The 27251-nt window shown below is 43.8% G+C and overlaps 1 protein-coding gene across 3 annotated transcripts in view; it reads left to right on the plus strand.

Annotated features, from left to right (window-relative positions):
* The first annotated feature begins 14060 nt into the window (after positions 1 to 14060).
* Positions 14061 to 27251, plus strand: part of Adam12 (ADAM metallopeptidase domain 12) — a 315670-nt gene continuing 302479 nt past the window's right edge. Inside the window, exon 1 of one of the 3 annotated variants that reach the window (XM_027409112.2) lies at positions 14061 to 14641. In XM_027409112.2, the coding sequence (XP_027264913.1) occupies positions 14551 to 14641 (91 nt within the window). In that variant the 5' untranslated portion in view covers positions 14061 to 14550. The remainder of the gene's footprint in view (positions 14642 to 27251) is intronic. The other 2 variants (XM_035442147.1, XM_027409111.2) reach the window with 2 other exon arrangements.

Below are 27251 nucleotides of genomic sequence, written 5' to 3' on the forward strand. Positions count from 1 at the left end.
ATTATTATTCGTTCTTTAAAACACTCGAAAGAGATTCAAGCTTGTGGAAATTACAAACAATATGCTAGATTAAAGGGCGTTTAAAGGGTGTTTTCTTTATTCTGGTGCAGGGGCTGGAATTAAGGCCTCATATCTAAGTTAGTTTTCTGCCACTGGTTAATGCCCATAGCCTACTTTTTAAAACATTTTATTCTTGTTTCAAAAAGATTTATTTTCACTTGTGTGTATGTGCATGGGTGTGTGCACACACACATGGGAGCAGATGCCCTCAGAAGCCAGAAGAGGGCACCAGATCCTCTGGATCTGGAGTTATAACTAGTTGTTAGCCTCTCCATTTGAGTTCTGTGAGGCCAACTTGAGTCTTCTGAAAGAGCACTGTATGCTCTTACTCACTGAGCCATTTCTCCAGCCTCTATAGTTTATCCTTGAATCCCTAGCAAGGCTAGGGTAGGGAAAACACAGAACTAGACAGAGACTAAAGTGGCAGTGACCCTCTCGGCACTATGACCCTGGGACCTGCCTCCCTAGACCCCATCCCTGCATCTTCACATTGGTTATAATGGCATTAATAACAACTGAAGTCATCTTGTTTACTCTCCTCATAGAAAAATTTAGCAACAGCCAAAGCAAACACTCTATGCTTTCCACAGTAACACAATCTAAACATGAGAGGATCCATTTCACTTTTTATGGAAGTTATTTTTTTGTCATTTGTAATTATAGCATAATTTTCAAGCATACAGAAAAGTAAAGGAAACATGATATCTGCACCAATCAATCCAATCTAGCACTTGTTAACTGTTTGCTATATTATCCTCAATTAGGGTTTTTTTCACCATGTTATGAAAACACTGAAATGTTAAGAAAAGAGAGAGGTGTAACAAACTCCCCTTACACCTACCACCTGCCTCTATAATTACAAAGTCACACCCACTCTTATTTCAGTTGTAGCCCACCCCTATGCCCTGGATTGCTTAGAAACAAGTCTTGACTTTGATACCATTTTCACACACAAGTGTTTATGCTGCTAAAAGGCCTCTTAAAACCTAACAGGGGTCCAAGAACATGCCTTTAAAAATTAACAATTTCTTAATATCAAATAGTACGTCAGCATTCAGCCTTCTCCACTTCCCTCATGAAAGAATTTTACAAGTCACACATGCCAGGGACCCAGCAAGGTTTGCACTCTGCAAATTGTTAGTTTAGGAAATTCTTTCTGCCTCTTTAGGTCTTGTGCACATCACATCTCTCTCTCTCTCTCTCTTTGGATGTTTCAAGAATCTCATAACAAGATGGTAAAATAATTCAGAAAAATAATATAGCAAGTAAGATAAAAAATTTAACAACTATCACACTGGATTGATGAAAGAAAGTACCCAATTTTCACTCCACTTTTTGGCTTGCTTGGGAATAATGCTATAATGAAAAGTGAAAAAAGAACATCTTTGGAAAAAATGAAATACTAATAGGTTTTTATGTTTTAAAATATAAGGATCCCTTGTAAGTCATCCGTTAAGACATAAAAGGTTTCTGACTATGCCAGTTGGTACTGTACTTAGTTTTATGTGCAAGAGTATTAAATTGGGCTGGGGCTGTAGCTTTGAGGTAGAGCCATTGTCTAGCATGCCAGAGACCCAGAGATAATACTCAGTATTGGAGGTGGGAAAGGAAAAGGACTGGAATGTCCTTGAGCTCATATATTACCTCAGGCCCTTTAAAAACTCCTGGCATGATTCCTTAAATAGCACCCTGGGGCCTGGCCCCAGACTCCGAATCAGTGGACTAGGATGACCAAGAACTTGTATTTCTAACAAGGTCCCAAATGATACTGGCTTGCAGCCCCACTGTGGGAAATACTGCCCTTATTTCCTCACAGACCACACTTAACCAGAATGTCCCTTAAAGTGTCTTTGAACATGGTTCTATGTTGGGTTTGTGTTCTCCTGGCTGTCATCAGGAGACATGGCCTCTGGTCAGGTGTGAGGCTACATCATCCTCACTGTACCATATGTAGGGAAACTAAAGCAGAGAGTTAATGACATCTTCTAGGTCACACTGTTTAAGCCAGGTTTGAACCTGGGTTGGCTTTTCTTGGATGTGTGGTTTCATATGAGCTTGCAAATGTGCAATCTCTTCCTTCTGCTGTCCTCTGTTGTCTGGCCTACTTCTAGGAAAAAGAGTCTATTTTAGCAGCAACTATTTGCATACCCTGAGGTATGCAGGAGGGCCAGGATAAATGTTTCCTTTGTTGCTTTAACCCCATTTTTTAACCCCATGTTTCCTCTGTCTCTTAACCCCATTTCAAAATAATGACTTGGTTCCCTGGTGTCCTGACCATCCAAAGGGATGCTTGTTCAGGTTCTAATGGATTCATGAATGTGTATTATTCACTCAGTGTGTTTCCAAACCAAAGTATCCATTGCTCTAATTGTTTCACTCTTGCCTAATGGAAGCTTGGTCATGTCAACTCCTGGATCTTTCTGACTCTACTTTCATGACCTTTGGTGGCCCCCTTTTCCTTCTGGCACGCCAGAATAGTATAGGGTTTCTGTGTCAGCTGGTAGTTGCTAAAGAAACAGAAATGATAGAATGTACACACACACACACACACACACACACACACACACACACACACACACACACACACACACGGGATTTGTTAAGACTGACTTGCAGGTTGTAGTTTGAGCAGTCCAACAATAGCTGTTTCACATTGGAGAAGCCTAGACTCCTATAATCTTTCAGTCACAAGGCTGAAAATTTCTGCAGTCCCAATCTGGCACTATTGTCCTGGATGATTTTTTTTTTTGGATAGTTGTTGGTCTTCAGTATATGCTGAAATCTAGAAGAAGTCGAATCTGTTGTGATCGAGGGAGTGCCACCGCAACAGGAAAGATGAACTTGCCTGAAGGAGCGAAGAGCAAGCAGGCAAGAAGCAATGCTTCCCTTCTCTGTGCCATCTTATCTGGGTTGTCACCTCAAGATGCACTCATGTTTAGAGTGGAGCTTCCTGCTTCAAGTAATCTAATCAGGAAAACTCCCACAGGAGTGACCTCGATGTCTTGGGCTTTAGATGATTTCAGACATAGCCAATTTGATAACCAAGATCAGCCATTTCTCTCTATATGCTTCTTGGGCCAGCTCTGGAATGAGCAGGCTCTTCCAAGAGTTGTGATTGCATGTAGGGAAATGGTGTAAAGAGATCACAATGCAGGTTCTAGAAGCATTTACTATTGAGGGGTTATCTGGTGCCTCTAGAACCTTCAAGGCGTAAAGCTGAAAACTTGTTTAATTTTTCTACACTAAGATGTGTTGAGTCTCTATATGAACGCTCACAGCTGAAATGGGTGTTTTCTAGATTTTATCAACATGTTAGAAACATGTCAGTTAAAATGCACTCACATATTTTTTCTTTCATAATTCTTTTTTTTTTTTGTTGTTGTTGTTGTTTGGAGACCTTCCTAAAGAGGCACAATCAAACTCGTGTTTCAAAGTCTTAGGGTCCAGTTATTCTCTCTTTAAACTTATACAGCAAATCAATCAATAGCTAAGTTTATTTCATTTTGCTTTTGACTTCTGGGAACTGATTTTTAAATGTTTATATTTACTTTGCAATTATATAAAAATATTTTGTATTGAGGCAAAAGTGATGGCTCAGCAGTTTAGGACCCTGACTCTTCTTTTCTGAGGACCCAAGTTTGATTCCCAGCACCCACATGGTGGCTGGCAACTGTCTGTAACTCCAACTCCAGGGCTCCAATGCCCCCTTCTGGTTTCCGTGGCATTCCACACACATGACTCACATACATGCACATACACACACACTCATACACATATAATAAAAATAAGTAAGTCTTGAAAGAATAGCTTTGGATGCTGGGTGGTGGTGGCGCACGCCTTTAATCCCAGCACTTGGGAGGCAGAGGAATAAGCCTAGCTAATCCTTCATTTGAAAAGCGACACTATGATTGTAGTGAGAGATCCATCCAGCCACACCTTTGGCATTGACCATACCCATTTGGACATGGTCACATGTGGGTATGTGAGCGTGTGGTATTTGTTCTGGGGTCCGAGACGCACTTGCTAGTTCTTGGTTCCCGTTCAGGTCACAGAGAGCAGCCTGGGTGTGGATCCTCTGAGCAGGGACTTGCGGGTCATCCCTTTCTTATGTAAGTGACTTCTCCCCAAATAAATTTAACCTATATTTAACCAAGTCCTGTGTATCCTAATCTGTGCATCTACATATAATAGTGCAATTCTATGCTCATGCCCATGTACTCAAAACATGATTTATTGGATAAACAGTAGCACATACCATATACCACATGCTTCTCTCTTCCTGGCTTTTGAGATTAAAAGCTTTTGAGGCTTTTAATAGTAAGGTTTTTTTGTTTTTTATTTTTTGTTTTTTTTTTTGTTTTGTTTTGTTTGCTTTGTTTTTCTGGATTGCAATTCCTATCTTGGCTTTTCTTGACTAAGAAAATACAAAGGAAGGAAACTCAACCATACATTTAGTAGTACACACTGTGTGTGTGTGTGTGTGTGTGTGTGTGTGTGTGTGTGTGTGTGTGTGTGTGTGGGTATGGGTATGTGTGTTTGTATGTGCACCTGTGTGTGGAAGACAGAGGACAACCTCAGGTGTCATTTCTCAGAAACTATCTGTCATTTTGATGTTTTTTTGTTATTTTGAGACAGAGTCTTTCACGAGCCTGAAATCTGCCAAGTAGTTTAGGCTGGCTGGTGAGTGAACCTCAGGGACCCTTTGGTCTCTGCATCCCTTGTGTTGGGATTATCCACAGATCTCACAGGATGATCCAGAACTCCAGTACAAGTTTCAGCAGAACTTGTGGGTTCTGGGGATGAAATTCAGGTCTTCATTCCTACAAGACCAGCACTTTATAAACTGAGCCAAGTCCTCAGTCCCTAGCACTTTGAAGTAATATGTTTGCCCTGAAGTATTTGTGAGTAACTGAGAAACGTTGTTTCACTGCCTGTCCAGTCTACAATAAGTAATACAGGATGTGAGTCTTGATATCAGTTTTCTAGACACTCAGGACTCAGGAGAATTAATGTTTTTCCTTTTCTTCTCCCATCCACCCCTTAGGATAACTTTAGAATTAAGAAAAGTCATGAGAGGATAAGGTGGCTCATGCCTGTAATCCTGGCATTTAGGAAACTGAGACAGGAGGATTGTTGTGTGTTCACAGACATATAGCCTATCTCAAAAACAGAACAAAGCAAGCAAAGCCACAAAGATGCACAGGAAGTTCCTTCACCAAGGTTTTCCTGTTGTCTACACCTGAAACAACATGGCATCATTGTTAAAAAAAAAAGCAAGACATCAACATTAATATATTATTATTAACTGGAGTTCAGATTTATTTCTGTTTCATATTTTCCTCCAATGTCCTCTTCTGGGATCTAATCAGGAATATGACATTGCCTCCTGTGTTTTTCTATTCTAAGTTGATTAGTGTTAAAAAGCACATCTGTTTTCTAAGAGGTAAGAGGAAGAAAAAGAAAACAGGTAGTGAACTCTCATAGGGTGAGCCAGGGATCAAGTGTAATTCTCAGCAGACCATTCTTCTGTTGGAGGTGGTCTGGCTGGGGAGGAAAGTAAAGTTCTTGCCACACAATTACTAGCACCCAAATCATTGTTACATAATTACTCAGCACATGGTGGCATGTGCCTGTAATCTCAGCCCGGGGGGGAGGGGAGAGGCTTGCAGAGACAGGAGTATCTTTAGGGCTCACAGAGCCCCAGGAACCAATGGGCGACCCTATTTCAACAAACCAAGCAAGGTAGATGGTGCCTGGGGAAGAACAACACTTAAAATTGTCCTCAGGTCTCCACAGACATGTACACACGTGTACGCTCACACATACACACACACACACACACACACACACACACACACAGGTCTCCACACATGTACACACATATACACATACTCAGGTCTTCATATACATGTACAGAGAGGGAGAGAGAGTGAGGCATATCTGGGTTTGAGACCCACTTTCAGCTTTTATTTACTGGTTGTGGTCTGGAATACCTTGGTACTACCAAGACTTAGTTTTTCATCTGTAACATCGCAACCACATCCCTGACTCACAGGGCAAAAGAGATGTTTATAAATAACATATGTGAAGTGTTTTGGGCTGTGATAAATACTCATTAAATGGTAATTTCCATTATCATGGTATTATTGTTGGGTAGGCCTTTAACTAGCACTCTGGAACTGGATGTCTGGCTATTTGCTATCCAGAACATAAATCTCTCTTGTAAAACAGATATGTAATTTTCAGTCCACCAGCTGAGTATGGGTAACAGTTCAGACAGGCAGCCTCTGGCTAAAGTGTCCCTAAGCAGAGAGCCGTTTGCAACCGAATCTAGGAAACACACAGGAGTTGCCTGGCATCTGTTTGTAAAGGAGGCTCTCCACCAATAGGCATTGACATTATCCTGCAGGAACATTTTAGAAAATAAACAGTTAATAAATCTCTCTCCCTCTCTCTCTCTTTCCACACCCCACTCTGTGCACTCAAACACGCGTGTGCTTGTATGTGTGTGTGTGCTCACATGTATGTGTGTACAATTTTGAAAGGACCATTAGTATTTTTCAAGTATTTCCTGACAAGTTTTTGGTTATATTTTCTGTGACAAAAAACAAATGCCTTTTCATGTAATATTAGTGCAGCTTTTTTTTTTCTGGTATGTTTATGCAGGGATATTGTATGGAAGTTTCCTCCTCCTCTTATTCCATCCCCCCCTTCTTTTTCCCTTCCTTCCTTCCTTCCTTCCTTCCTTCCTTCCTTCCTTCCTTCCTTCCTTCCTTTATTAAGATACAGGAGAGTTTTATGTCTCTCTCAAAAACAGTACTTAAAAGTAGGTCAGGAAAAAGGCCATAAAAATAGGTCAACTCCCATAAAGTGGAGAAGATGGAAGCAGAGTTCAGCTACATATGCGTCCTGCTTAGACTCCAGAGGCCTGTCCTGAGAGGGGTCAAAGGGCCAGCTGGTGGGGCAGGTGACACCAGGTGCTCATTGTACCAATTACAGTCACATTCACTTTCTTTCCCAGGAATGGAGATCTACCAGGTAGGAGGACCAAGTGGCTGACATAAGGCTGATGACAAAGAGAAAGGCTTGCACTCATCTCTGTTGGGAATGAGTAAGCATCCCCTTTCCTGGCCCAGACAGGTGAGTAAGTGAGTGGTTTCAGATAGCAAAACCAGACTATTGGATCATGCTATTGGTATATCAGTGCAGTGGAACTGGACATGGACTCCAACTCTCACCCCGGCCCCCACCTAGAGTGATACCACAGCCTCATTCCAGGTGATGGAAAAGCGCCCAGATGGCTTCAGATGCAAGGATGGATACAGGGATGGCGGTTACCTTACTTTAATAGACACTTCTTTAATGACACCACAGTTTCCTGCCCATTGCAGATCATTTTTCCACAAGGCACACAAGACTGTCTACATCACATCCCTAACAGACACAGGATTTTCATGATGCTGAAGGGTTCTCATTTCTCAACACTAGGTTTTGTAAGGTTTCTTGGCATCCTACCAGGTAGAATAGCCTCTCTTTATATGAGGCTATGACAAAAAAAATCAAAACAAAACAAAAAAAACGCCATCAAATTTGATTTTGTCTCTGAGGCTCTGCCATGTGACTTTCCGAGTTATTACCAACACACATTTCTGGTTTCAAATTATTCTGACTCAGGCTCTCATCTAATTTTTCCATTGTTGGCAATATCCTCAAGTAACCACAAGCTTATCCATTGTCTGATTACTAGAACAAAACACGGTTTGAGGTTGTTTGGAGCCTTAGGAGAGTTTCATTTTGTTTAAAAAAAAAGTATCAGAAGTAATAGAGTTAGTTAAAAAATCAGGAGGTTTAGAATATAAAACATGCACAGATTGCCGCACTGTGGAAATCAGGTCCGACTTGATTTTCGATGGTAATGGACCTTAACTAGAATGATTAGGAAGGCTATTGGGACAGTGACTTGGGGGAGGTGAAATATTGTCCACTTATCTTCTTGGACCTCAGCAATAGACACACTTCCAGAGAACCACCCCTGTTGAATTTGGATCAGAAAACTATAGATAAGAACATCTGTAAAGAGACACAAGGCAACATGGCAGCGCAATGGCTCACATTTACACTCAACCCAAAACTGCTGTCCTTCTGTGTCAGCTCTGAGCAAGGCATGGTCCTGGTAGATAGTGATCTAGACAGACGCTAACACACATATCCTTGTTTTGTATGGCAGACAGGCATGCACAGTCATGATGACCATGGTTAGTGGTCAACCTCAGACGAGCAGTGCTACATAGAATAGGAGACAGGAAAAGGAAGTCTTCATTTGCCCAGAGTGTAGAAAGACATTACAGAAGAACCTGTAAGGGTGGCCTTGGAAGGACACATGGGAAACTTTTTGAAGATGTGAGATTAAAGGCTTTGCTGGGTGGGGAAGAAAGCAGCCTAGCTGTGTGCTGATACCAGAGAACCTGTTACTGCATGAAGGATTTTGGAGCTAATTCTGAAGTCAGTGAGGACCTGGAAAACCTGTCAGCTCTTCATTGGCACTGGAAATCTGTGGTAAAGGATCCTGTTGCATCTGGAGTTGGTGGAGATGATCATTTCAAGATCCTAGAAGGGAGTGTTAGAGGGAGAACAGCTGGCCCAGAGAACTAGAATCTCTGGCTGTATTGTTTGTCTGGAGCAAGGTCTTCCTCTGTAGCCCAGACTGGCCTCAAACCCATAGCAGTCTCCCATCTCAGCCTCCTGAATGCTAGAATTATGGGTAACATTCCCCACACACACATGCACACACTGGGTATCTGGTGTCTTTTCTGCCTGAGTTTATGGAAGGGCTAATGGGAGGAGGGGCCTCAGGTACATATGTCCAGTGGGATGCAGAGTAGAGAGAAATTAAACGTGGAATCCAGGAAATGGGCTGAAATACCTTTCATAAAGTCCAGACTGTATGTGTGTACGAGCCACAAGCAAGGCCAGGCAGGGGATAGTCTGAGGGCCATCTGGAGAAACAGTGTCCCCAGAACTGCTTGCAGTTGCTTCCCCCTTCCAAAGTGGAAACTAGGCCAGAACTTCACAGAGGAGTTAGCTGTTTTTGCTGCGGAGATCCCAGCACATAACAAGGCAGCCCTGGGTCTCCACTGGCCTTGCATAGACCCTTCTTACAGCTCTGGGACTGCATTTGGCCTTCTTGTTGACAGAAATCAGGACTCTGGAGCAGACCCAGAGGACAGCAACAAACCTGACTGCAGGATGAGAATGGGACTGGAGAGTCATGTTAAAGAAATTGGGGCTGATTTGCCTAAAACAGTAAGGGTGAGGTAGGAACTAAATTCAGACATGAAATAAGAGGCCTGTGTCCAGTTATTGTCTAGTTTTGAGAGCAGGAAACCATCATTTCAGGAAGCAATCATCTAGTTTGCCACCAAATAGATCAGGTAAGGAAGGAATTTCATCACACCTGTGAGACTTGGCCTTCCCTGCAGTTACTGTAAAGGGGATCCTGCCTCTTCCCTGGGAGGAAACCTGTTGGAGACCAGACATGGAGAACCTGACTTAATCCAAAATATGTTCAATTTTTCTTTAGTCCCAATAAACTCCTGTCTTGTGTGCTCTTTCCCACCAGCCACCTGGGTCCTGCCACCCCTTCAGCCTCCAAATAAGCACACAATGACTTATATTACTTATAAAGCTGTTGCCGCTGGCTATGGCTTCTTAATTATTAACCCATAACTACTAATCTGTATTTCCATGTGGTCTTATCTTACCAGAAAAAGGTCAAGGGACCTCTTACTCCACTGGCATCCTATATCAAGGCTGTTCAGCATCTCAGCAGTGAAGAGAGAAGAGAGTGATTTCCCGTTTGTCCCTGCTTATATTCTGACTCTGCCCAGCTATGTCATTTCCTACCTGTCTGTACAGACCTCCAGACATCTATGGTTAGCTAATGTCAGTTTCTGCCCAGCTACATCACTTCCTTGGATCACATGACAATTCCTTTCTGCCTACACTTCCCAGAATTCTCCTCATATCCTCATACCTATCATCCTGCCTGGCCAATCAGTGCTTTTTTCATCAACCAATAAGACAAACATATACACAGAAGAACATTCCCCATCAAACTCCAGGTCTGCTGGCCTTTGGGAGTCCGCCACGTCTTTTGAGCAACATATGAACACATATTCAGTGCCCAAGAACAAGGGAGATGCCTTTAGAGGAGTCACAGTCAGAAGTCCTAGAAACTAGAAACAAATACAGGCATGGATACATGGAAATGTGTGCTTTTTGTTGTGCTATAACAGGTTGCTTACCTAACCCCTAAAGAATTTGATGATTCAAAACTAAGCTCATTATCTCGTGGTCATTCTGTGTGTTAGGAGTTTGAAGGTAGCTTAGCTGAGGCTCTACTTTGGGTCTTTCCTAAGGTTGCAGTCAAATACTATCCCAAGTAACTATACCCTGAAAGCTTGATAGAGACTGGAAGAACCACTTAGGGAATGGCTTATTCATACCACACCCAGATCCTGGTTCCTAACCACAGCCTTCCTCCATGGTGCTTCTTGAGCATTCTCAAGAAGGATCTGAATTCCCTTAGGCTGAGTGTCTTGAGTCAAGAAAGACTCAGGACTCACCCACTTCAATGGAGCATGCCACCAAGGCCAAAGGGGCTGCTCTGCTCACCCTGAATTAAGGAATGAGTATCATTAAACATTTGGATTATTCTTGTGACTCAGCCTCCTTTTGTGGATATCCCGTTTGCCTTTCTACTCAGGGTGGGGGAGTCTCACAGCTTTCTCAGAAATTGATATCCCTTCCACCAGTTGACTCTATGTGAGAAAGTCCAACTGGCAGGTGACACATAAGTGCAGGTGGGGTCCCCTTTCCTTCTGTCTTCTTTGACTCAGAGCATCCATTAGTGCCCCTCCACTCTCGTCCTACTTAAGTATCGAATTAGTGTGGTATTGGACTCTGGGAGTTGCAGGGGTTGGGGGTTGCATCTGCCTGGAAGAGACTCCCTTGGGGCAGGACTCTATGGAGGTGAAAACCTGGGTTCTAGGAAGGAGAAAAATCCAAGACAAGAAGCACAGGAATTTTAGTCTAAGAGATGGAATTAACAAGGTTTCCAAGAATCTCAATTGTGGGGCCATTGTGTTTGTTTACTCTTGCAGCAAACCTTGGGAACTGTGCTGGGAGAGAGAAAAGCTGTTTTGTGAGCTGTCTCAAGTTCCATCAATAGGTCAAGCTGCCCACACTGGAGAGGCTGCCTGTAAAATCAGAGCTGACAAAAATTTGCCTCCGTGTTTCCTCTCCTTGTACTCAATGGGAATTGAGCTAAATGTAAGCTTGGGTAAGAAATAAGTGCCCCCTGTTCATTGTGAATGCCCAGGCTGTTAGACAAAAATAGCACACAGGAAACAGTATTGCAAAGGTCAATTCTTCTAGAAAGGAAGGGACAACACGCCATCTATCTGAAATTTTAATGAGCAGATCCTGGCCTCTGACCCCACACCATTACCTAACAATCCAGTATTGAATGCCATGTCGGCTTCCATTTCCTGTGAATGAGGAGGCAGAATTCCCATCCGAAGGCAGACCATCTGCTGGACGCCAGCTTTGCTCTCTGCCTAGCTGGCTGTGGTTGATGTACGTGTAGTTTTTATGGATGGAGTGTCAGCCAGGCCCATGCTTCACAGCCACAGTGAATCAGAAGGCTGGGAAGGCAGGACTTGTGGCTAGAATTTTCTATTTCTCTTTCTACAATGGCTGTTTGGTTTCATTCAGTCAAACACCAAAGATAGTCTTGGGGCACATTTGGCCTTCTGGAGACAGCTTTGCAACTTCTACGCTTAAAAAAAAATAAGTTTATTATTATTTCTTACAGTAAAGAGCAACAGCAGAGTACTAAACAGCTAAAAGAAATGGATATTAAATGTATAAAGCCCCCAGCACACATGAAGAAACTATTCCTGTGATCAATGGTTTGGGCTAACAGCTGCGTCCATCCTAAAGCCATCATGTCCTGGTGACCTCAAAAGAAGTAATTTCCAAGCCTTTTGTTTAGTGTTTCTGATCTTCTACAGAACAGCAGTCTTGAATTACATAAACCTGTCCTTCTGGGTCTTATCGGCAGAACCCCAATATAAAAGGCCAAGGGACAGATGTCTTTATGGAGCACCCTGGGGAGCAGGAGGGTGGCAAGTCTTTGTATTAGTCGTCAGTGCTCAATACCTCCTAAGAGGTGTGACAGCCTACACCGAGAGGGAAGGTTGGAACTCAGGGTCAAAGACCTGGGCTGCACCTAAGACATGTCTGAGCCACTGTGTGGCTGCTGGAAAGCCACTTGGTGCTTCAGTGTTCTGTTCATTAATGTTCTGTCATACATAATGATGTAGTAATCTAACCTAGTTATTGTTCAGGTTATTGTGTACACACTGCCCAGTCATGGTAGTTTACTGGAATATACTCCAAGATTGAAAATCCTGCCAGGTGTGGTGGTGCACACTGTTAGCCCCGGCACCTGGAAGGCAGAGGTAGCAGATCTTGGTGAGTTCAAGGCCAGTGTGCTCTATATAGTGAGTTCCAGGACAGCCATATATGTGGCCATATAGACACTGCCTCAACAGAACAAAAAGATAGAAAAGCCTTTTAAGACAAGAGGCATTTCTCTACAGTTTATGTTCCCAGTCCCTGATGTAACATTGTTAATTCTGATTAAAGGAGGGAATGAACACAAGGGCATGCATACAAGGCTGGCTAGTAGCAAGACTGACTTCAAATGGTGCATTTCCAGGCCTTGTTTCCAATGTGAGTATGAAGCCTCTCGCTCTTGCTTTCTAAGGTCCTGTGTTGTATGGAAAGTGAGAGAATGCTGCGTACCATGGCTGGTAGGAGGCAGCTGGTGAGTAAAGTGATTTTTCCAGGGAAGCAATAAGGAACCCAGGCTTCTCCTACCCCATTCCTCTCTTACTGGGGCCTGTCCCACAACCGGGGAGACTGTAGGATCAGAACACAATCTCTATGGTTGGTCTGAATCTCAGCTGCCATATAATCTTGCTGGAACTTTGAAAACTGTCAGGTTCTGAGGTCGCTAGCCTGGATTGGGATGGCATCCCCTTGAACCCTTACAGTTCTAGAAAGTTACCATGTTAGCAACCACAGTGGCCATCACACCCCAGATGTCTTCTTGGCCCCATGGTTCTTAGGAGGACCAGCCCAGTTAGGAAAATTGTCAGGCAGAAGAAGGGGACACCGCTACAGCTCTGAGTGACATGAGGTGAGCCCCTCAACCGCTTGTCTGCTCTGGAGGAGCAAGCAGCTCATTCTGAAGACAGGGGATGACTGACAATTGGCATTTTTTTTCTCACCTGGCCAGTCTTGCTCAACATCTTTGGGGGCAGGGAGGGCACTATCTCACTTTGTAGCCCAGGCTGACCCAGAACTCCCGGTGTAGTTCCCCATTAGCATCAAACTTGCAGTACCCCTCCTGCCTCAGGCTCCCAGATTTTACGATTAAGGGCACGAATCACTAAGCGCGCTTGGAGTCTGCAACTCTAACCAGCCAAACCAGGCACCCCTTAGGATCAGTGAAGTTGGAAAGTATCTGGACCTTTTCCTGGGTCTGGACGACGGAAAGGAAACTTTAGCCAATCTATCAGCGTCAAAAACAGCATTACACCGAAAGCGCTGTGCCTAAGTGCCTGGTGCTGTAAATTCAATCTTATTCCTCAGGTGTGAGGTGCAGGTTTGGGGTCCTGAGACCCGACAGCCAGAGCCTGCCTGGCTGTGCACCATAATCCCAGACCCGTTCCTCGCATCCCGCCGGTTCCCGGCTAGCCAGCAGCTAGCAGCCCAGTCATCCTTTCCAGCCTCAGTCTGGAAAGCTGGACCCCGCCGCCGCGTGTGCTCTTGGCTGCCGCCGGCGCCCGGGCCCCGAGGCCACATCATCCTGAGGCTGGGAAGTGTAGTCTCCCGAGCCCCGTCGCTACCACGGAGCCCGGTCTACGCGAGCGACCCGCACTCGGTGTCCGGGTGCATCCTGCAGACAGCGGCCCCCGGGAGTGGGCGGGACCGGGGCGGGCGGGGACCCCTGAGCGGTCTCTAGGACCCGCGGGACGCCGCAGGCGGGCGGGGTGCGGGGGAGACGCTAATTTGTTCCGTAGTAATGAGAACGGCGACTGCTGGCCGCGGATCCATTGCACAGGCCCGCCCTCAGATCGCTGGTCCCCGGCGCCAACTCGGACAGGCTGCTCATTTATTGCAACGGTCAAGGGCGGCTCGTGCCAGAGTAGCGCGCGCGCGCACGCACACACACGGGGAGGGGAGAAAGTTTTTTTTTGAAAAATGAAAGGCTAGACTCTCTGCTCCGCGGCCGGGGCGTTGCGCGAGGGGGTCGAGGCAGACTCAGGGCAGTAGGACGTCCCCCGGCTCTGCGCCCGCGTGGGATGCTGCGGCGCTGGCTGCTGGGCCCCGAAGCAGTTGCAAGCCAGGCCAGCGACAATGGCAGAGCGCCCGCCGCGGCGCGCGCCCCCCGCCCGCGCCCTCCTGCTGGCCCTGGCCGGGGCCCTGCTGGCGCCCCATGCGGCCCGAGGTAAGTCACCCGTGCCGGCGGCTGCCCGCGCGTCCCCTCCCCGCCTCCTCGAGCCAATCTGGGGTCTCCGCGTGCCACAGCCACAGAGAGAGGAGACGCACCGGGGCGCATCTGCGGAACCCCCGGGCTCGCGCTCGCAACTCCTTGACAGCCGTCCCCTGCCAGGTGCCCACTCGGGGGCTTGGTGATGTGTGTGTGTGTGTGTGTGTGTGTGTGTGTGTGTGTGTGTGTGTGTGTGTGTGTGTGTGTGTGTGTGTGTGTGTGTGTGTGTGTGTGTGTGTGTGTGTAGAAGACACTTGGCTCAGGGCCTTGAAGCAGCTAGTGTCTAGATGAAAAGGCACACACAGCCTCCCCTCTTGGAGTGACATTTACTCCTAAGGCTCTCTCAGTGTCTTGACAGTTACACGTGTCGCCTGAGAGGGTGTGCGTGGGGTCATTTTACTGATCCGGTGGGTTAGCGACTCCACCCAGCTTCAGAGTCAACCCCCCCACCCACCCAGAGGTTTCCTTTCCACCACCACCTTGACACGGCTGGGGGACGCACGGTGGCCGCTCAGATGACCCCCCCCCCCGACACACACACACACACACACACACACACACGCACAGAACTCACACAGGTGTACCTGCAGCGCTCTTTGTTTTGTTTTGTTTTAATTGACTTCCTTGCCTATGTCAGCAGCCCCTTACCGATCTTCACTCCCTAATTGTCAGTAGCGATCAAACTTTAACAACTTCTCTCCTCTTACTCATCCTTAGTGATAAATAATTGCTTACATCAAGACCTCATGTAGACGGAGAACCCACTTCGGACTTAAACGAAAGTGCATACATTAAAGACGTTTTTCTTTTTACAAAACTGTATTTTCCTGAGTTGAATCTCCTTGAAGCCTGGGCACCTGTGGATCCTGTTTGCATAATGAGAACTCACAGCAGGTGCCTTCTTAAAATTCGGGAGCTTCCCTCGTCCCCATGGCTGCTGGCTCCTTCTGCCGTTAGGGGCGCTGTTCACTAATGAATAATTCCCCTTGGCCTCAGACTCTTAGATTTCTGTGATTCTGTGTAACAGGCATTTAGTTTTCAGCACTGTTTCCAACACGAAACGTTTTATTTCTCAGTTGTCACTGTTATCCTCCACCCCAGCATCTCTGCCATAATGTGACTAAATCCAAGCTCCCATAAATATCTACACAGCAATATAGACCAACCTGGCAAACTGGTGATTAAATTAAAAAGATTGCACACATCAAGGTAGTATCAGTGAGCTAGGCAACAACACTGAAGACTATTTACAGAACTCTGGGACCTGCAGACGAAAACCTAAGAGGTGTTTTTGAAAGAGTTTTGGACAAACTCATTCCTTTGAAGGTTTTACAGCAAATGTGCTTTAGAAACATGTAAACTAAGTTTCAAAGTAAGCCTGAGGTGGTCCTGAACTTGGCACATACTTCACACACATAAACAGAAGTCTGAGCACAGCTGATATTTTTTAGAGGCAAATGTTTATTAAATAAAGCTAATAGTGGGGAAATTATTGGGGGGGCATTTATTACTTCATGGCTGCAGCTTTGGTAGACAGAGCCCTCCCTGCCTTGGGATAGAGAGAACTTCGGCAAAGCAGTAAGGCCAACAGACTTTTAGTGGCTTAAGTATTATGTTTTAATATTCCAAGTTCATGGTGTGTTTATACTTGGAGTCTCAGGATCAAATCTCAGTCCATGCCCCAAATTATGTCACGAAGATGTTTAAGATGCAAACCCATGAAGCATTTGTTCATGCTGGCAGAAGGGAGGACTGAGCATGTCCTGAGTTTGGCTGTAGCCTCGTTCATTACCCTGAGTTCCAGCACAGCTCAGCCTAAACATGTCCAAAACAGAGTCCCAGACCCCAAGCCCTCCACTACCAGAAATCTTCCTCACTGCAATAATGATATCTGCTGCATTCTCCTGATGCCTCATGCTGACATGTCACGCCCGAGTCTCCCTTTCACAGCATTAAGCCACCAACGAGGGTGTATTTCTATCTCCCCAGCGCCTTCCGTTTTAATATACCTTTCCATCTAGGCTGTTGTCATCCTCTGTAGAATGCTTATTTGCAATATAGCAGCTCTTGAGTTGTAGGCTTTCTGTTCCTCTTGTCCTCACATGGGGTGTGCTCCCCAACACTGTTGCCAATGTTAGTAAGTCTGTTGTGGAATAATATTTTTGTAAACTGTGATTATGTATCTTTGCCAAGGTGCCTCTGATTAGTTTAATAAAGACCTGAATGGTCAATAGCTAGGCAGGAAGAGGTTAGGCGGGACGTCCGGGCAAAGAGAAAAGGAGAGGAGGAATAGAAGCAAGGAGAGAGATGCCGGGAGACACAGAGAGGAAACAGGAGGTATATGATGGAAGAGAGGTAATGCCACACGATAGAACATGGATTAAAACAAATGGGATAATTTAAGTTATAAGAGCTACTTAAGAACAAGCCTAAGCTATAGGCCAAGCTTTAATAATTAAAAGAAGTCTTTGTGTCAATATTTGGGAGCTGGCTGGTGCAACAGAGAAAGACTTGTTACAGTGGTCCATCCTGAATCAGACTATGTGAGTTTCCTTTCCTTGGACTCTGTTTTGGACATGTTTGGGCTGAGCTGTTTTGGAACTCAGGGGAATGAATGAGGATATGCTCAGCCCTCAACAAGTAATGATTCCTCTCTCCTGCCAACATAAGTAAGTGTTTCATGTGTTTGCATTTTAACATTCAAACCCTCCTATTACTTTCATGTTCATGTATGTGTATGAGAGTTTATGTGTGTGAGTATGTGTAGAGGACAGAACCCAGTCTCCAGTGTCAGTCCTCAGGTACCACCACCATTTTATTGAACACTGTCTCTCACTGGCTAGAATGCATCAAGTAATGTGGCTGGTTGACCAGTAAGCCCTAGGATCTATCCCTCACTGCTTCTTAGCCAGGGGATTACAAGCATGCACCATCAAACCGGACTTTTGTGTGAATTTTGGGAATTAAACTCAGGTCCTCATGATTGCACAGCAAGCAATTTTCCAATTGAGCTATCTCCCCAGCCCCATGAACTGGTTGTTCTTTAGGAACATGACCCAGCAATTGCTCCAGGGCTATCATTAGCCAAGAGCCTGCGAAGTTCTCTCACATCCTTCCCATATTGCCTCACTTCTTCTCTGAACACGTAACTTTTCCTTCCTTCCTTTAAAAAACAAAGTGTGAGGTACACATTCCAGGAAGAGTGTTTGGGTGGTACACATTTTGTAAAATATTTGGTGTGTATGGATATTTTGCTTTCATGTATGTCTACACTATGTGCTTGCTTCATGTCGTGTCTGTAGAGGCTAGTAGAGGGCACCAGCTCCCTTGGAACTGGATTCTACAGATGTTTGTGAGCTGCTGTCTGCTGTGTAGGAGCTGGGAATTGAACCTGATACCACTGGGATAATAGCCAGTGCTCTTAACTGTTGATCCATCTCTCCAGCTCAAGATAGTTCTTTGGTAGCTTGTGGATGTATGAGGGCTGCTTTTAGTTGCAAATAGCATAAACCTGATTGCAGCAGTTTTTTGTTCCTTTTTCTTACATGGAAGGCCACTGTGAAGTGAACAGTATAGGAGTGATTTTACAGGTGTCACAGGCCAGCGCTACAATCAGAGGCACTGCATGTTCCTTGGATCTGCTCTTCTTAGATGCTGACTTCTGTGCTTACACTTACTGCCTTTCAGTCTCTTGCTAGCTGCTGTACGTCTTGTTCTCCTCCCCACATTCTAGCCAGCAATAGAGCAAAAGAGGCAAAAGGTGAAGACCTACAATTCCCTCTCTTTCTTTCAGGAAAGTAATATTTGTATAAGCCTTTTAGCAGATCCACAGTTTTCATCAGCAGTTTATGACCCAGGACATTGTCCGTTGCAGGGGACCCTGGAAGAGATGATATGTGTGGCTGTGCACATAGGCACTTCTAAAAAGCCCTAGTTCTACTAGAAAGAAAGCTTGGGTCTGCTGTACCATTCATAAACACACACACACACACACACACACACACACACACACACACACACACACACACACGAGAATGTGTGTTTACGTGTATAAAATTATTGCCACACTTGACATACAAACATTTTCTTCCTTCCACTGATATTTGGCTCCTATTCCTTCCTTGTGGAAACAAATTTTATTTTTTAAAAAGAAATGAGGCTAAATAAAGAAGCTGAGCACATTTCTTCCCCATAGAGATGTGCTCTCTCTCCTCTCTCTCTCTCTCTCTCTCTCTCTCTCTCTCTCTCTCTCTCTCTCTCTCTGCCACACATATACATACATAGTCATACGCCCTTGGTATTCAACAAGGAATTTCTTTTTTGTCTCTACGCCCACTACTGCTTGAGAACATGAGAAATTAACAGCATGTTCATTGCTTGTCTTTCAAATATATTTTCTTTTACTATCTTTACTTTCTAACTGTAATTTTTACATTTTGGCACTGTGCTTTAGTGGTGTTCTTTTCAATAGTCATGCTGGGAACTCAGCATGACTGTCAGATTGAGATTTCTTGTTAGGGAGTTCTATTTTGCTTTCCTTCATTATTTCTTCAGCTGTTTCGTTTTCTTCCTTATCATTTTCTGTCTCTATATTCTATTTGGGGGCAGGTAGTTCTTTAACTGTATTTTCTGCCCCCTGACACACACCCCGTTCAATTAAAAGATGTTTACTGCCATCTGATCTCCAGGAGTTCTTCCTGTTACATAAATTACCTTTACTTTATGATAATGGCTACATCTTCTTGTCATGCATACGAGGTTTCTGTTAGCTTTCAATGTGTTATTGGTTGGTAGACACTCTTTGTTAACTTCAGGGCCACTGTGAATTTTGAGATTCTTCTCTTCCCCTTTGGAAGAATCTCTGACTTTCTTCAAACATTTGAGTTTTGGTTCACTGTTGCCATTTAATAATGGGCTTTTGAGCTATGTGCTTCCTCGGATGAATTTGTTGAAGGGGAAGGAGGCTACATTTTATTGGGAGACATCCCATAGCATTGGTTCTGGTACAAGTGTTATTTTCTTTTGGGCTGACCAGTTTTATTTTTGGTATTTTTGATTTTCAATAAAAAAATAACCTCCCCCTATCTTCTGCTGGAGGTTTTAGTCTGGCTACAAGGCCTTGGAAAGCAGCAGGACAGGATTAAAGAGGATGCCATGCTGTCATGTCACTTTTGTTTCTACTTTTTGTTTCTGTTTTTAATTCAGTACTTTGCAACCTTTCCTCTCTAGGATTTCATCCTCTAGGTGAGGCTGAGAGTGCTCTTGGGCTCAGAAGTTCTGTGTTGCTGTGTCTTCTAGATGCATTCTTGTGCCCTGGCATTGGGGAGACAGGCAGCAACCATGCTGCCTTCTCAAGAGACTTGGAGCTTTGAATTCTCATTTTTCAGGTCCATGCTTGCCCTGAGAGGCACACAGGGCCCCTTCCAGGGCTTTACATGTCCTTTTTGCCCATAATGGCTTTCATATTCTCCAGGGAGGTTGTGCTATGCCCTCTCCCTCTCCCTTTCTCTCTGCACCCTCTTGCTTTCCTTCTAGAGTGGCACTAGTGATGTGCATTGCTTACTTTCTGATTGCTACGATAAAACACCATGGCCAAAGCAATTTATAGAAAAATAATTTATTGGGACTTATAGTCCCAGAGGGTTAGAGTCTGTGATGGTGGAGCAAAGGCATGAGGTATGGCTCACGTCTCGAACTGCAAAAATAAAGCAGAGACAGCAAATTAGAAATGCTGGGAGTCCTTGAACTCTTAAATCTCACCCCCAGCAACATACACCCACCAGCAAGGCCACACTTCCTAAGCCTATAGAATAGCTCCACCAACTGGGTGCCAAATTCCCCAGACTACAGGGATAGTTTTCATTCAAACCACCACAGGACAGGACCCACACAGCACACCCTTATCCCCAAGCTCTGCCCAGAGCTGCACATCTCCCAGAGTGTCACTGCCTTCTCTTACTCTTGTTATTCTTCATTTCTTCTGGTTATTGTTGTCATTAGGATAACCATTGTTTCATTGTAGTTTCAAGAGGGAGTGTGGGGAAGCACCTGTGACTCTGCCATGCCCAGCCAGAAGCCAGCCATGCCTTTATTACCACAGTCGACATTCTCTTCCCCCCACCGTCATTCGGCTCCTTCTCTTCCTTCCTTGTGGAAACAAACACTAAATCCATTTTAAAATGTTTTAAAACTTTCTTTTCAAAAATCTATGAAAACTCAAAGTCAACATATACCTAATTAGACAAATGTTGCAGCTGTGGAAATTGCGCACAAAAATATTTTCAAGGACGAAGCGCCATCATTTAAAGAAGCTAAGTAGATTTCTGCCTGCCCTAGATGGTGCTGTAATGAGCTTGTGACAGTTGCAAAAAATTTTTTTTTAATCAGAGTGTATTCTAGGAGCCTTTATAAAGCCCTGTTGTTCCCCCCTATGTCCTTGATTTCCAAAGATAGATTTGACAAGTGTTTCTGAATATGTGTTTGGAGGCACATAGGTACCCCACAACCCTCAGTCTGCATGTCACGTATCCTCACAACCCTCAGCCTATACCCCACACAGACCCACAACCCTCAGCCTGCACCCCACATGGCTTCACAACCCTTAGCCTGTACCCCCACACAGCAGAGTTAAACATCTGTGGATATCAGGACTGAGAGGTGAGGTAGACACAATCTTGATAGAAGGTTTTGTATTCTGTGTAGCTGTTTGATTCTATATGTACAGTTAGTATTTGACCAAACCTAGAGTTTTTATATCAGCATAAAGATACCAAAAAACACTGAGGGCACTGGAGCTAGGCACCATGCCAAGACCTCATGCAGCACTGGGGAGAGAATCCTGCAGCTTGTCCTGTTCCTGCCCTCTTTCCACAGCAGAGGACACCGGGGCTTCAGACAGTGCCTAGGGGCGACAGATGCAAGGCCATCTCCATGCTATCTCATGAGGAAAAATAGACCATAACCTAGCCATGATAAACATTCTGTAATCTGTGCACTCTATCTTTGGCATAATACAATGCTCATGGCAGTGAGATTGGAAATCCATCTGATTTTCAACAGACTTGGTAATGCAGGTCAGATACGCTGCTTTCCAATTCAAATGTGTGCTTCAGTCTCATGCTTTTGGACAGACTGCTGCTTCAACCTTCCTACTTCCTGCAAGTCATTTTTCATCCTGTTTCCTTGGACTTTATTTAATGCCCAATATACCTTGTCTTCAATTGACAGATGAGGAGGAGAAGCTGAATAATTCAGCCTCATATTGATATTTTTTGTATCCTTTAAGCTTTTATGTCATCCCAGGGCTATACATTAAGAGCCCAGCTTCCTGGCAACTGTTTTAAAAATTGGGCAGCCTCCTTCAGTGCCTTGACCTTCTGCCTGCTTCTTACTGATGCTTTTGTCTCCATAGCCTTTTAGATGGCCCCTACATATGCTAGTGTCCCTGTGAACGCCTCCCAGAGTAGAGTTTGCAAAGCACCATTCAGTATTCGAACCCCAAACTTTCTTATGTTGCTTGGCATTCAAGTCAGGAGATTAATGCTGTGTGTGTGTGTGTGTGTGTGTGTGTGTGTGTGTGTGTGTGTGTGTGTGTGTGTGTGGTTTGTTTTGAATCCTTAATATCCAGGTAATATTATTGGAGCTTGCATTAGAATTTTTAATTGTTCATAATATGTTCTTTTATAAATAAATGTCTTAGTACTGAATCTGTGTGTCTGTGTGGGAGCATGCAGGGCACATACATATGAATGCCAATGCCTTTAGAGGCCAGAAGAGGGAATCAGATCCCGTGGAGCTGTAGTAACAGGCAATGTTAGCTGCCCAATGTGGGTGCTGGGAACCAAACTCTGGTCCTCTGCTTTTAACCACTGAGCCATCTCTCCAGCCAGTCTGTGGTTTAAAGGGCTGTTCTCTGGTTAATGGAGCAGGTATACTCCCTGAAATGAGATATACCAAGTATGCTAGTTACTTTTCTTGACATCGTGACAAAATGCTTGACAGAAGCAACTTGAAGGGGGAGGGGTTTTCAGTTCATAACTCAAAGGGAACATCATGCAGAAAGGCATGATAGAAGGACGTTGGGTATAGAAAACCAGATCCAAAGTGGAAAGGAAGGAGTCAAACTTTTGCTATTTGCAGATGATAGGATAGGATACATAAGTGATCCCAAAAATTCTATCAAGGAACTCCATCATCTGATAAACACCTTAGGAATGTGGCAAGATACAGGATTAACTAAAAAAAAAAATCAATAGCTCTCCTATATACAAATGATAAATGGACTGAAAAAGAAATAAGAGAAATATCACTCTTTACAATAGCCACAAATAATATAAAATATCTTGGAGTAACTCTAACAAAGTGAAATATCTGTTTGACAAGAACTTTAAGTCTTTGAAGGAAGAAATTGAAGAAGGTATCAGAAAATGGAAAGATCTCCCGTACTCTCAGATAGGTAGGATTAACATAGTAAAAATGATAATCTTACCAAAAGAATATCAGATCTTAAGACAGGTGGTGGTAATGCATACCTTTAATCTCAATACTTGGGAGGCATAGTCAAGCAAATCTTGGAGTTCAAGCCTATCTTGGTGTACATAACAATTTTCAGGACAACCAGGCTATGTAGAGAAACCCTGTCTCAAAAGTATGAAAGACAAATATAAAATATTATTTATATAATCATATATATACATCTAATATATATATATATATATATATATATATATATATATATATATATGAAAAATCAGATCTTCGTGAAAGAGCCAGGTTGACCTTTGAGCTTTGAGGCCTGTCCCTCCAACCCTGTGTCTGCCAAATAGGAACCTTATCAAAGGCTGGACCCTAAGTGTTCCAACACATGAACTCCATCTCTGCCTACAGGGATGAGAATGTTTCACATTCAAACCATAGCACCAAGTAAACATTTAAAACTAAAATAATTTTCAGTCAATTTCAATATAATCTAGTATAGTAAGAAGAATATAATTGAGAAAGAATTTAAAGTTGAACAAAGGACCAAGACTAAGTCACACATCTGGATTCTTCCTAGATTTTATCACACATGATTCAGAATGTCTAAACCTTAAAGGTCTAAAATGTTAAAGATATGTGTGTGGCCACACATCCATGTCCCACCCAACCAACCCTCTTCCTTTCTGAGTAGCTGGTGGGTCTTAAGGATAAATTTCTTCAATTAGTCCCCGGTGTTGTTTTGTATTTAAATGTTAGATTAATGGCTCCTTACTGAAGATGACATTTGCAACCTTCGGGACTTTGTTTTGTTGTGTTTTTGAGCATCAATATGTTTTTAAGCTTTATTCATGCTAGCATTTGTATTTGGCTCACTCTTTTTAATTGAATGGCTAGGCTGTGAATTCTGCTCGCCTCTGTTGACAAATACCTGCTTTCCCCAGCATTTTACATCAAGGTGGTAGATCCTCATCCTGTCTCTTTATGTGTAAGCCTGAGCTCTAGGGGACCTATTATGAGTGAATTGCTGAGTTGTACAGTACGTTCATTTAATATACTTTGTTAAATTGCTTTTCAAATTGGCTCCACAAAGGAAAAAAAATTCTACTTGGAGAGTTTTGATTACACAAAATTAGGCATATCTGCTATTTTCTAGCTTTTACATTTTGACAAGCTAGATGTGACATATTTTCATCTTTGAACTGACATTTTCATGACTACAAGGTATTCTCAGACTGGCTGTGTTTAGACATTTTCTCCAACTAGTTTATTGTTATTTATCTTTTTTTCAGTTTTCCATATTGTTTATTTTTCTTCATTCATATTACATAGCAAGTAAGATTACACAAAATCTAAGAAATGGACTGAAAAAAATATAGCAAAAATTATGTACAATTTTTGTACTCCTCCCTAAACAATCACTGTTCCAACATTTTATGTTTTTTATGACAGAACAGGAGAGTTGGAGTCATATTGTAGATACTATTTTGCAGTTTCCTCCCTTCCCTCATCTTTTTGGAGGGGGTGACTAATGAGTTATTACTGAGTTTACTAACAGGAGTATGTGGCTACTTATGAGAGCAGGGATGAGTCAACCCAGCAGCCACAGACCTGAAAAGCCCACCCACCCTACTAGTGAGCACTACAGCCCTGCAGGTTAACCATCCCCACTCTCTTCTCAGAGCTAAGTCTCCTTTCCGAGGCTCAGCTCTCTTGGCCACAGGCAACCTCTTCCAGTTGTCTACTCTGGCTTCAAAGCTAAGGAGGGGCCTCTGAGAATCTTCTAAGTTTCTACTTTCTCAGACTTGTGACCTTTTCCTCACTTCTTCAGTCTCAGGAGCCCAGGCTCTCCTCGAGCAAATGTTTCAACTGGGAAGATGCGGCTGTGCAATAATCTGCCCCTTTTCCAGCACTTAGCACCCTTTGCTTTCTTTCTCTTTTAAAAATAGTATTGTTATTAATTCTTTGAGAATTTCACATAGTATGTTTGATCATATTCATCTCCCTCTCCCAATTCCTCCTAGATCCTGCCTTACCTACCCAACTTTGAGTACTCCTCCTCGACTCAGGAAGTCCAATTTGTGTTACCTAACTGTTCTTGGATATAGGGCATGTCCCGGTCACCTATCAGGAATCCTAACATTTTTTTTCTGATGCCCTCTCCAGTGTTCCGTGAGCCTCAAAGGGGGTGATGTAGATGTCTGTCTATGACTAAGCCTTGGGTCACTGTGCCACAGCAATAGTCACTTGGTCTCAAGAACTTCACAGGTGGTTCTGAGAACACTATCCATTGCAAAAAGAAGTTTCTTTTTATGACTGGTTGAGGCTGACAGTAACAGTAATCTGTCTGTGATGGGAGCTGGGAAAACTACTCATTCATCTATGGGATGTGTGTGTGTGCGCGTGTGCACGTGTGTGCGCCCATGTGTTCCTATGTATAGATGTGCATGTATATGTGATGGTCAGAGGTTGATATCGGGTATCTCCAGTTGTTTTCCACAAAATTTAAATGTGTGTGTGTGTGTGTGTGTGTGTGTGTGTGAGAGAGAGAGAGAGAGAGAGAGAGAGAGAGAGAGAGAGAGAGAGAGAGAGAGTCTTGCCTACATATATGTCTATGCACATTTGTGTGCCTGAAGATCAGAAGAGAGCATCAGATGTCCTGGGTCTGGAGCTATAGATGGTTGTGAGCCACCCTTTCGGTGCTGGGCATGTAACCAGGTCCACTCGAAGAGCAGCCATTACTCTTATCCTCTGAGCCATTTCTCTAGCACTCAACTATTTTTAAACATGATTTTTAAAATTACTGTGTGTGTGTGTGTGTGTGAGAGAGAGAGAGAGAGAGAGAGAGAGAGAGAATTAAAGAGAGATTAAAGAGTTGTGTGTCCTGGGACACACAAATGGAAGTCAAAGTGCAACTTTTGGAGTCAGTTCTCCCCTTCTACTGTGAGGTCAGAGGAGCAAACTGGGGTTGTCGGGCTTCCAGGGGAGTGCCTTTACCTGCTGAGCCATCTCTCTGGGCCTCTTAGTGATTAAAAAAATAAAAGTCTGGTTTATGAATGTTTCCTTCTTTTCTGAGCTGAAAAGGAGATTTTTAAAGATAATTTCTCCTAAATGTTAACTTTTTCTATTGACTTATAACTGAAATGTACTTTCTATTTATTAGATGAGATTGGCATGTATTTTTGTATACATCTAAATAACCCATGAGCAGAGTAATAGTTATTGAATCTGCTTCCTATTCTGGTCAACACAGGAGTTCTGAGATCTTCCTTCCACGGTCTCCAGGGAGGTGTTAAGGGCTCAGGTTGGCAATAATATGTCTTGTTGCTGGGACAAAGCTGAAAGAGGGATTTGAGGAAATGTTCAGAAGTACTTCATGAGATCCCATGCTGAAGTTAGCTAGCTTCGACTCACCCTGAAAATCCCACATCACAGGAAACCTCTCAGGGCTCAGAGTACTGAAATGGCTGGAACCCCAAACCTCAAAAAATAATTTTTTCTATATTCTTGAGAGTTCCATACAGGTATGCAATAAAATACAATCATAGCCCCTTCCATTTTCTCCTCTTCCAACTCATCGCCGTTTCAACTTGATGTGCCTTTTTCTCTTGATAATCCACTAAGTCCAGTTGGTACTGCCCCGTTGTGCATGGGTGTGGGACCATTTACTGGAGCATGGGAATCCTACCAGTGGCCACATCCTTGAAAAAGACTGACCCTCAGTCTTCCAACAGCTATCAACTGCCAGCAGCTGCTCAGTCAGAGGTGGGGCCTGGAGATCTTCTACTCCATCTGCTCTGGAACTTTCCTGACTTGTTCTTGTGCAGGTAACTGCGGCTGCTGTGGGTCCATGAGTACAATAGCTGTGTCAGGTCCAGAGGACAGCAATTTCAAAGCCTCCTCCCCATTCTCTGTCTCTTGCATTTATTCTGTTTCTTCTCCCATTCAGACAAATTTTATAATCTCTTTCTTCCTTGGTCGTCTGCTCTATAGTGTCTACCTCTGCACATGTCCAGAGGATGCCATGAGACAATGTAAAGGATCCTGCCCTTACTGAGTTCTTAAAAGACAATCTCTCCCACTCTTCCTTTCC

The sequence above is a fragment of the Cricetulus griseus genome, chromosome 3 (genome assembly GCF_003668045.3).
Source record: "Cricetulus griseus strain 17A/GY chromosome 3, alternate assembly CriGri-PICRH-1.0, whole genome shotgun sequence".
NCBI lineage: Eukaryota > Metazoa > Chordata > Mammalia > Rodentia > Cricetidae > Cricetulus > Cricetulus griseus.